This window comes from Myodes glareolus, chromosome 14, assembly GCF_982192425.1.
Source record: "Myodes glareolus chromosome 14, mMyoGla1.1, whole genome shotgun sequence".
Lineage (NCBI taxonomy): Eukaryota > Metazoa > Chordata > Mammalia > Rodentia > Cricetidae > Myodes > Myodes glareolus.
The window spans coordinates 69,530,987-69,542,037 of record NC_142039.1 but is presented as its reverse complement, the minus strand read 5'-3'; the positions used below and the strand labels follow the sequence as shown (position 1 = coordinate 69,542,037).

At 48.4% G+C, this 11,051-nt stretch overlaps 1 protein-coding gene across 2 annotated transcripts; it reads left to right on the top strand.

The window, feature by feature from the left end:
- The first annotated feature begins 1,843 nt into the window (after nt 1-1,843).
- On the top strand, nt 1,844-6,236 carry Drd1 (dopamine receptor D1). Of its 2 annotated transcripts, none has more exons than XM_048447859.3 (2): nt 1,844-1,913; nt 2,804-6,236. In XM_048447859.3, exon 2 carries the CDS (start codon nt 3,240-3,242, stop codon nt 4,578-4,580), a length of 1,341 nt encoding a protein of 446 aa, XP_048303816.2. In that variant the 5' UTR covers nt 1,844-1,913; nt 2,804-3,239; the 3' UTR covers nt 4,581-6,236. The 2 variants fall into 2 exon arrangements, with proteins under 2 accessions (XP_048303816.2, XP_085555660.1); XM_085699534.2 differs by lacking the exon at nt 1,844-1,913 and adding an exon at nt 2,413-2,688.
- The last annotated feature ends 4,815 nt before the right edge of the window (nt 6,237-11,051 follow it).

The window sequence follows — 11,051 nt, the reverse complement described above, 5'->3', positions numbered from 1 at the left end:
TAGAGCCTCCCCTCCAAAGGAGTGTCACTGTGAATCCCCCACCCAGGGCGTCACTGTATTGCCATCTCTTCCTCAAGTGCTAGCTGGAGGAGGACTTTCCCTCCTTAAGGAGTTCTTCCTCTTCCAGCGTGCTCCCCAATCCTGCCCTAGAGGACCCCAAAGCTTCCCGTGCTGTCAAAGGTGCTGATTCCCCTATCTTGCTTATTCCAGATGGTGGCAGGGTAGGCAGAGTGTGAGGAGTTACAGTTTCAGACTCACCCGGCCGTCTTGGGTGAGAAACCTCCCTCAATTTGTGTGTACTGATAAGAAGGGAAGAAAGTATAGGGGATTTCCCATTGCTTAGAGAGTGACTGTCGCGGGGCTGAAACCCAGGGATGCTGCACTGTGTTGGCTTAAGACTCTAAGTCAAATGGCTCTCAATCGTCCTGACACCGTGGCCCTTTAATACAGTTTCTTATGTTCGGTGACCCTCAACCATAAAATTATTTTGTTGCTACTTCATAACTCATTTTGCTACTGATATAAATTGTAATATAAATATCTGACATGCAGGAGATCTGATATGTGACCCCTGTGGGAATCACGACCGACAGGTTGAGAACCGCAACTCTAAAGGGGTTCTTGGGACATATATCTAATGGCTAGCCCATGGAACTTGGTGTGTGACAGCAAGGATATTGGTGGGAGGGCAGAGCTATGAGCCCAAGTGGAGGAGCATCTGTGTCAATCATATGGGTACCGCACCTAAAGCCAAGATCAGGTTTCTGCTGGCTAATTAGGATTGCTATTTAGGTTATTTAGAGAAAATGTTGGCATTCACTGTGGTGTGTGGTTCTCATGGAGACAAGACTATTCTTTTTTAAAAATGATCTCAGAAGGATTTCTGCCCATGTAATTTTTGTCTAGGTCTGTATCTAGTGCCCCAAGCCTTCTGGAATGAGCATCCCGTTACTTAGAGCAGCCCTCATCAGTAAGGATGAGAATCCAGGCTGAGTGACTTCCGGGTTCCATGGTTAATCTTTTTTCATAGACATAGGAAGACACTCTGATGTCCTGTCTATGCACTGACACATTTCCTGGGGCCAGGCATTCCCGTCTCCACTTTACCCCTGTGGTAATTGTTCAGATTATGGATTACATACTAGGCGTGATCGTGTTGAAGAACAAGCAAGCGGCGGTCAGGCAGGTAGGTCACTATGCTCTCTAGCTGATGTGTTAACTTTGAACAAGCCCCACACATTTCTGAGCATCGTTTTCCACAGTTGAACTAGCGATGTGCAGGCCTGTGAGGAAGGAGTTTTGCCAGACGTTCCATGTCATAAGGTGTGTGTGCACGTGTGCGTGCGTGCATGCGTGCGTGTGTGGGTGCATGTGTTTGGGGCGCACAGAGGCTTTTGAGTTTATGCCAGGTCTCTGTTCACTTGCAGAGTAAGCTGACACGTTCTCACTACTGCTCCAGCCCTAGCACACAGTGGGCACAACGGCGAAATACTGGCTCAGTGAATAACATGCTAGCCGAAGGGACTTCCTACTCTTGTAAGTTTTAGTGGTATTTTAAGTGAAGGAGCTCAGAATGTGGAAGACCATGCCTCTAATCTTTCAGATTCTGGCAATCGGGGACGGGAGAAAGCAGTGTCTAAGCCCTGAATCTTGGGATTACATAGGCTGATCTCTGTCTCTGTGATCTGCTCCAGTTAGGGCACAGGCGGGGTGCAGGAAACCATAGGCGCCGGCAGAGGGCGCCAGATTCCCGCAGAGCATGTGGCACCGCGTTTGGGGTGCTTGCGGGGCGCGGGTCACGGGCTGCACTCGTGAGTTGACCGTAGAAGCGCCTCGGCGGGCGGAGCACGCAACGAGCGGCCCGGGAGCTGGCGCAGGGTTGGCAGAGTCGCGGAGCGTGGCCTCCCGGAGCGGTAAGCTCCCTTGTCCCAGGGCTCCTCGTACCTCAGTTGCGGGGCACTCGGAGACAGCGCAGTGACGCGAAGCGGGTAGCTGCCCAGGGCTTGCGACGCGTGGGTGTGGGCAGGGTCCGCTTTAACCCCGAACTTTGGGTAGAACTTGGGGTTGACCTGAAGAGGCGCTGAGTGCAGGACCCAAGTTCGGCTTACTAAAGATTTGAACGTCAGGATTTGTCCCTTGGGTTCTGTCTTGACCCGGGGTCCGCAGGGTGTGCGAGGTAGCCAGAGGGAGCAAAGCGATCACGTAGGCGCCCCACAGCTCTGCTCCAGCTGCGCCATCAGGGAACCACATGTGGCAGTAGCCCGCCACTCTGCCTGTCAAGCTGAGCCCATCCCCAGGGCCAGGAGGGGATGCGGAGGCAGGGTGGCCCGTGCCCTCGCCTACCTGCGGCTCTTGCCGCTGCTGACGGGGAGCGCCACGGGGAGGCTGGGGGGGGGGGGCGTCCTGCTCTAAGACCTAGGAGCCGAAGGGAACCAGGCACTGGGTTCCCTCAGACAGAACAGAAAGCTGCCCCAGCCCTGGTGGTGCCTCTCTGAGAGCCCCAGGGGCAGCGATCTGTAGGTGGCCAAGGTAGCAGGGGGGCACAGCTTCCTGCGTACCTGGTCTGGGATTCCTTATCCAAATCCAGCCCAGAGATTTTTTTGTACATCAGGAGGGGAACACTTGCTAGGCCGCCTGGACTCACTGTGGAAGCTCCAGGGGTTTTGGGAGAGGCGACCCCAAAGCAAGGTAGGTGATCTTGACAGACTTGCCCAGGAGTTGATGAGCTGGTATTTAACGTTGCTAAACAGGCGAGCTGTATATCATCTTGATGAACGACTTTGTATTTTCCTTTGCTTTTTAGGGCATCGTGATACATGGGGCTCCAGGGACTTGGGGGAGAAATACATGTATTTTAGGCTGTGTCTCGGAGGAAGAGACAGCAACCCTGAAAAGTGACTATAATTGACCAGGAAGAGGCCGCAGATTCTTGAGTTAAAGGCTTAGAATATGCTGAAAAGCCGGCGCTATCCCTGGGGAATCTAGGGGTCAGCCAGTGCCAGGGAGAGCGACCTGGAGCACGGAACCCAGAAGACAGATGGAAAGCAAGAGGGTCCTTTTCCCGGCATGGCTTGGGTTGCTACAGGGAAACTCCTGATAGAACATCTCTGTCCTCTAGTCTGGGCAGTAATTGGGGCTGGGCAAGGGGCTGCTGCCTGGTGAGTGACCAGGGGAAGTTTGGCTAAGCCTGCTCAAGAACACAAGCGCCAAGTCACCCAGAGGTGCTTTCTGTCTGGAAGATGGCTCTGAACACTTCTACCATGGATGGAGCCGGGCTGGCCGTGGAGAGGGATTTCTCCTTTCGCATCCTTACGGCCTGTTTCCTGTCTCTGCTCATCCTGTCCACTCTCCTGGGGAATACCCTGGTCTGTGCGGCTGTCATCAGGTTTCGACACCTGCGGTCCAAGGTGACCAACTTCTTTGTCATCTCTCTAGCTGTGTCCGATCTCTTGGTGGCTGTCTTGGTCATGCCCTGGAAAGCCGTGGCTGAAATTGCTGGCTTTTGGCCCTTTGGGTCCTTCTGCAACATTTGGGTAGCCTTTGACATCATGTGCTCCACCGCGTCCATCCTTAACCTCTGTGTGATCAGCGTGGACAGGTACTGGGCCATTTCCAGCCCTTTCCAGTATGAGAGGAAGATGACCCCCAAGGCAGCCTTCATCCTGATCAGCGTAGCCTGGACCCTGTCTGTGCTCATCTCCTTCATCCCAGTGCAGTTAAGCTGGCACAAGGCAAAGCCCACGTGGCCCTTGGATGACAATGCCACTTTCCTGGAAGACACCGAGGACGCCAACTGTGATACCAGGTTGAGCAGGACGTATGCCATTTCATCCTCCCTCATAAGCTTTTACATCCCCGTGGCCATTATGATCGTCACCTACACCAGTATCTACAGGATTGCCCAGAAACAAATCCGGCGCATCTCAGCCTTGGAGAGGGCGGCGGTCCATGCCAAGAATTGCCAGACCACCACGGGTAATGGAAACCCCGTGGAATGTTCTCAATCAGAAAGTTCCTTTAAGATGTCCTTCAAGAGAGAGACTAAAGTGCTGAAGACCCTGTCGGTGATCATGGGGGTGTTCGTGTGCTGCTGGCTCCCCTTCTTCATCTCGAACTGCATGGTCCCCTTCTGTGGCTCTGAGGAGACTCAGCCATTTTGCATTGATTCCATCACCTTTGATGTGTTTGTGTGGTTTGGATGGGCAAATTCTTCCTTGAACCCCATTATTTATGCCTTTAATGCTGATTTCCAAAAGGCATTCTCAACCCTCTTAGGATGCTATAGACTCTGTCCTACAACAAATAATGCCATAGAGACAGTTAGCATCAACAACAATGGGGCTGTGATGTTTTCCAGCCACCACGAGCCTCGAGGCTCCATCTCCAAGGACTGCAATCTGGTTTACCTGATCCCTCATGCCGTGGGTTCCTCCGAGGATCTGAAAAAGGAGGATGCAGGCGGAATAACTAAACCGCTGGAGAAACTGTCCCCAGCCTTATCGGTCATATTGGATTATGACACCGATGTCTCTCTAGAGAAGATCCAACCTGTCACACACAGTGGACAGCACCCGACCTGAATTTTGGGTCCTCATCTCTGAAGCTAGGATTTCCCTCGAGCTTGCTCTTAAGAAGTTACGGTCCAGTGGGACTGTGAGCCACCACGACATCCCTCTGCTGCTTCTGAACAATTGCAAAGCTTCCCAAATGCATCACTTCCAGTGTGTTTTCTAGGGACACGCCAAGAGTCATAGGGGAAGTGACTTTGGCTCTGAAATCATTTTTGAAACTTATTGTCTTTAGGATGTTACAAAAAAAAAGATAGAGTCAAGAGTGAGCAGTAAACAGCTTCACTTAGAAATCAAAACTTTCCTAGGAAGGAAGTGAGAGAGTTGAGTTTGCTGTGTCCAAACAGGTGCTAACGCTGTCCGAACAGTTTTCAGATTGTAAAGGTAGGTGCATGCCTTCGTTAATGATTTCTACAATACTAATCGAGCCTTACAGCAAGAGTGGAGTTTCTCTTTTTCAGGATTGACAGATGTTCTGTTGGTAATGGTTTTATTATTTATTTATTATTTATTTATTGCATTATATGGGTATTTTAAATTTATCATAGTGAATCTATATTTATCATATTTAATAGAACAAACCAGTGTGTTCCGAGACTGAACAGTCCATTGTACTAGCACTTTATGAGCCCGTGAAACAAAGACACAGACTCCGAGATTCTGAGTCGTGAATTGCTTCTAGAAACACAGCAAAGACTGATGTGGTGGCTGCTTAACTCAACACGGACATGAATACATACAAGATGAGACGTGACTAATGCCACCTATGCTTTCTACCCTAAAAATATTTTGAAAAGATTTTTTTTTTAAAAGAAACTTCTATTGTGTACTGAGTGTCTTAAAAGGCAGAGGCTTTCCCGGGGTGAATTTGCACTTCTGTAAATATCTCTGTAAAAGCCAGCTCAAGAAGAACACACCTTTCCATTTCTGTTTTTGGATGGTGAGGAAGAGCCTATGCCACTTTGTATTTATGTAAAATAATTGGCCCTCCCTGTCGTTTCTCATTTCATGCTTGAAATAGCTTTCTGAAACAAACAAATGGCTGTCCAGGATTAAGATCTGCAGCGGGCATGAGCTGTAAATTCATGGGTCACAGCCGCCCCTCCACTGAGAAGCGTTCCTCACTGGTTCTTCGGCTGCTCGTGTCTAACCAAGCCGGCGGCTCAAGGGGCTACTTTTGTAGAGCTTTAATCTGAATTTAGTATCCCCTTTTCAAAAAAGCTCTTCAACTTTGGTTGAAAAATAGCTAATGAATGGTGCCCCATCATCACGTAAGATGCTTCTGCTGGTGGGAGGACCAGAAGGGGCCTTTCCCCTGTGTCTTGAGCACCCCAGAGCCATCAGCATCCCTAGTCACAGACGCTATTTTTTTCCCTCTGTGCATTTGAATCTAGTTTCCATGTCACAGCCTGGACTGCAAAAAGTACCATCAAGTCCCCTCATGTGGGGATGCGAATTCATGTGGGGCATGCAACAGTTTCCCTTTTGAAATGTTTACAAGGTGTTCTAGCTAAGCAGTTGGTTCCAAGTGGAAGGAACTGATGAGAAGCTAAGAGCTTGCTGTCAGCTGCTCCTGCCTAGGGTCTGTGTCATTCTCTATTTCGAATGTTTTCTCAGCTCTGCTGCTTGTATGCTTTCTTACAATAAAAAATATTTTGTGAATTCAAATCGACCTCAATGGAGCTGTGTTGCGTTTGTTAAACGCATATTAAAAAGCTAGACTGTTTCAGGTTGACAGCTAGCGAAGCGAGGACGTCTCAGATACACTTTCCTTGCTTAAGACGGAATCTCTCTTGTATTTGCCCCAAGCTGCTTTTGGTTCTTTCAGTGGAAAATAGTGCCTCATACTTTCCTTGTATTTTAACCGTGTTCTGAAAAAGAAACCTTTGTCCACTGGAGGAGTCTGCTTCTCATTTTTGGTTCTTTCTTTTTAAGAAATTATTTGTAAATGGAGTAGACTTTTAGAAAAAGCTGGCTTGCTCTGGGCAACTGTGATATCATGTCTGACAACAGTCACTACGCATGCAAGTGGTGCTTACTTCCAAATGCAGCTAGAAATGACCTGTTCTAAAGAATTCATGGGTTGCGATGCTGGAGTCGCCACGATGCTTAACAGGCACACCCTTGGATTCTGTCAATGTGACTTCCCTCCTAACTCAGAACGGGAAAGGGTTCAGCAGCTGGGGATGTAAAAATTAAGGGTTAAGTTTATAATCTGGAATATCACACAGCAGATGGCATCTCTATAGAGTCCCCGCTTGCTTCTCCCAGGCTGTGGCTCTCAGTGAACACATCTGGAATGAGCACAAGGAAAGCCTTGTGCCTTTTCTTCATACCTCACGACTTCTGGAGGGCTTTACTCCTGGGGACTCACCGTGGTCCAGGCATGAGCTCAGCCACAGGCTACAGTGCTTAGGCAAGGCTGTCACTGTAGAGCCCATGAAACCTGACACAAGGGCCTCCCTTTAATAGGCTATTTAGAAGTGATTTTAAATCATCATAAAATTCAACACACCTTGCTCGCCTTGAACAAGATGTACTTTGGGTTTCTCAGATACTGGATTGATCAAGACCATCTAAAGAATGCTAGTTCTGAAAACTATAGAAGCAACATTGTGGTAAGACTTGTATTCAATATTTTCCTCTAGTGATGGGTTATGAGACAATTTCAGAGTTCCTCTTTCTTCTTCACGGAAAAAGCCTCCTTCAATAAAGACATACATGGTGACCAACAGGAGAGGAAGAAAGTCTGAGCGCCAGGCCTGTGAACAGACAAGACCACTCAGACCAGCCACTGGCTCCTTCTGGGATCTAAGCAAGAGTTACTGTGAGACCCACCTGAGCACGCCCATCCACGGGCAGGGCGGGGCTTCTGTTTAGGTCTCTTCAGTGAAGGCTCAGCCTAAGCCAGCTCTTCATTCTCTCTGGGGACCCATGCATGCCCTTGGCCCAGGCATGCACTGGCATTCCTTCCCATTTCTATGTTCTATCTCAAGCTCTCTGCCCAGGGCCAGTCCACATTAGGGTCTGGGAATGCAGAAAGTGTAGGGTCTCCCGTCAACAAGGGTGAGTGAGCATGAGTGAGTATATTTGCCTCCCTCGTGCCCTTTTGTGAGACGAGGCTAAGGGTGCAGGCTGCCTGAGGGTTGAAATGAATGTGTGGGAATCTGGAAACACTGCCCGTTAGTGTTAATGGCACTGCATGCATTTGAATTTTTGTATGGAATGGAATTGATTTTCAGCACACACGTGGTCTGGGATTCTCCCAGACACCACTGTCTTTTGCTGTAACTTTTTGCCCTTTCAGAAACAAGTGACATTTTATGGGTTCCTGGCTAAGAAAATTGCCTTAAGCTGTCGCTACATGGTGATCGACTCTGCCCACAACGTTTTAATCCACCAAATCTCCTTATCTTAGAGAATTTATTTCAGGAATCATAAGCCAATGGCTTGCTCTGTCTGGGCTGGTGAATATACAGCTGGCTTGTCTATAAGGCTGGCTTGCAGAGGTCATCGGAAGGAGTCAGCATGGTGATCACAAGATTGGGATCCTCTGTGGACACGATGTAGTCCTACCGATTTGTTTGAGCTCACTGAGTAGGAAACGTGACCTGTTTATTTGCTAGAGGATTGAGAGCACAGAGCATCCAGCACAGACATACCGCCAAGGTTGCAGCCTGGCCCTTCTGTCACGGTCATGCTCATGCGACGCACAGATGTAAAGTAGTGGCATTTGGGCTGTAGGCTGTTTAAGATTTGAGAGTTGTAATTTAAATAGTATTAGACACCCTGAATTAAGCTCTGGCTTAAAAAAGGGTTAAGCTTCTAATCGCTATGAGAGAAGATGTACGGGGCCAGTTAGAATGTTTCTCGTGACCACAGAGCAGATTCCCTCGGCACTAGATGTTTGCGGATGTCTTTAGCCATTGAGGAGGACCAGCTCTGGGACCACCTTGACCATCCTGGGGGTCAGAGATACGAGCAAAGTGGCAGATGGCAGTGGGGCCGGGAAGACTGGGTTTCAGGGAAGAAGGTTTTGTTTCCTTTAACAAATGGATCCATTATTGCACCCCCTGTAAGTGAGTTTTCATTCTACAGCAAGGATGTGGTTTGGGTGACTCCTCAGACACATTTTGAGACGTGAGCCTACAACGGGCAGACTTTGACTGCGACAGGTTCCCTGAGGGAGAGTTTCTTTAGAAACCTTGACAGAGGATAGTTTTCACTAACACAGGATGGATCTCACACCTCTTTTCTTTTTGGCTGATACTTTGTCCCCAGTCCACTCCCTCCCCCTCTTCTCCTGCTGCCCCTTTCCTTTCCCCTTCTGCTTTCCTGGCACGTGTGTTCGGTGCACTAGGTGCCCCCACCCTCCGACTTCTTTTCCCTTTCTCACGGTCCTCTTTGTGGTTTCATGTCCCACACCCCCATTCCCACCAAAATACATTTCTGTGTATAAACATTTAAATCTCAGATCTGTAGATGAGAGAAAATGTAGCGCTTGTCTGAGTCTGGGTTTCTTAGCTTCGCTGGATAATTTGCGGTTGCATCCATTTTCCTGCAAATGTCATGATTTCATTTTCTTTAAGATGGAGTCAGATTTCATTGTGGATGTACAACACATTTCCTTTGCCCGTTGACAGATGTCTAGGCTGGTCTAGTTCCTACCTATTATGAACGGTGCAGCAGCAAACATGGATGTGTAAATGCCTCTGTTGTAGACCTTTGAGTTTTTTGGGTATATGCCCAGGAGTGCTGTAGTTGGGTTACACAGGAGTCCTACTTCTAGCTTTTGGAGAAACCTTCAGGCTGATTTCCATAGTGCTGCACCAGTTTACACTCCAGCCTGGAGTGAAGAAGTGCACGCTGCTCCCAGCCCCTCCCCTGAAGTAGTGCCAGTGATTGGTTTTCTTCAGGATAGCCCTTCTGGCTGGGGAGAGGCTGAGTCTCAAAGCAGTTTTTATTTGCATTTCAGAAAGGTATTTTTAAAGTGCAAATGGAACTGTTTTATACCTAACACAGCATTCTTTAATGGCTCCCAATTAATTTTTACAAAAAAAAAATAATCAAGTTCATTGTCGAAGATCATCATGATCTAGCCTAAGGTGGCCTGGTAGCTTTTGCCACCTCGTCTCTTGTCATTACCCCACCAGCACCACCCTGTAGACATTCCCAGCTGCATGCAGTATCTGGAGTCCTTTCACGTTTTATATCTTTGCACACACTCTCCATTCTGCGGGAACACCCTTCCCTGCTGCCAGTGTTTCCCACCACTAGGCACCCTGTAGAATTATACTTGGTGAAATTGCCAGAGGCCCCCCTTAACCTTTTCTTCCATTTTTCTATCAGACTGCCTTGGGACAATCTCCATCCTTACAGTCACACCGCTGTGGTATGGTCTCCATCCTTACAGTCACACCGCTGTGGGACGGTCTCCGTCATTACAGTCACACGGCTATGGGATGGTCTCTGTCATTACGGTCACACGGCTGTGGGACGGTCTCTGTCATTACAGTCACACGGCTGTGGGACTGTCTCTTTCATTATTGTTCTGAGGTCATGGGCCTTGGAGAACAGAACTTGTTTCTTCCATACTTCTTCTATATTCTTTTAATAACTTCGACATTGAACTTTATTTTGTATATATGGGTATTTTGTCTGTGTGTAGGTGTGTGCAGTACTCCTGTGCCTGACTTGTTGCAGAGGAGGCACTGGATTCCCTGGAACTGGATTTACAGATGGTTGTGAGCTGCTATGTGGGTGCTGGGAACTGAACCCGGATCCTCTGGAAGAGCAGCCAGTGCTCTTCACCACCGAGCCACCTGTCCTGCCCTTCTGTGTATCCTGTTAAGTATTCAGGATGTGTGCCATGGAGAAGTTGCTCTTCAGATCCCTACTGAATGGATGAACGAGTTGAGACAGCGAATGTTGGAGCCACAGGTTTATTAATGTTTTGATTTGTGTGCATGCGTGTGCACGCAGTGTATGTGTGTCTACATATGTGCAGGCATGAAGGTGGAGGCCACGGGGTAATGTTGGGTGTCATCTTTGGTCCTCTACACTGAGCTGTCTAGACTGATTTCTCCATGCCAGCTGCAGTAGAGTCCCAGCTGTGCAAATACACTTGCAGGTTTTTTTGTTTGTTTGTTCTGTTTTTTGAGACAGGGTTTCTCTGTAGCTTTGGAGCCTGTCCTGGAACTAGCTCTTGTAGACCAGGCTGGCCTCGAGCTCACAGAGATCCGTCTGCCTCTGCCTCCCAAGTGCTGGGATTAAAGTTGCATGTATCACCACGTGGCTACACTTGAATGTTTTAACAGCGGTGCTGGGCTCAGTTTATGACACTCAGCCATCTCTTCACTAGCATTTTCACAGTCCACACACTTTGATTGTTCACATGAATTTATTTATCTGTATAAATTTATTTGCATGCATGTGGGTATATATATATGGGGGGTGCATATGTACATATACATGCATGCATGT

Bases quoted from the DNA above. Each gene is read 5' to 3' on its own strand.
- Drd1 (XM_048447859.3), top strand. From the start codon at position 3,240: ATGGCTCTGAACACTTCTACCATGGATGGAGCCGGGCTGGCCGTGGAG.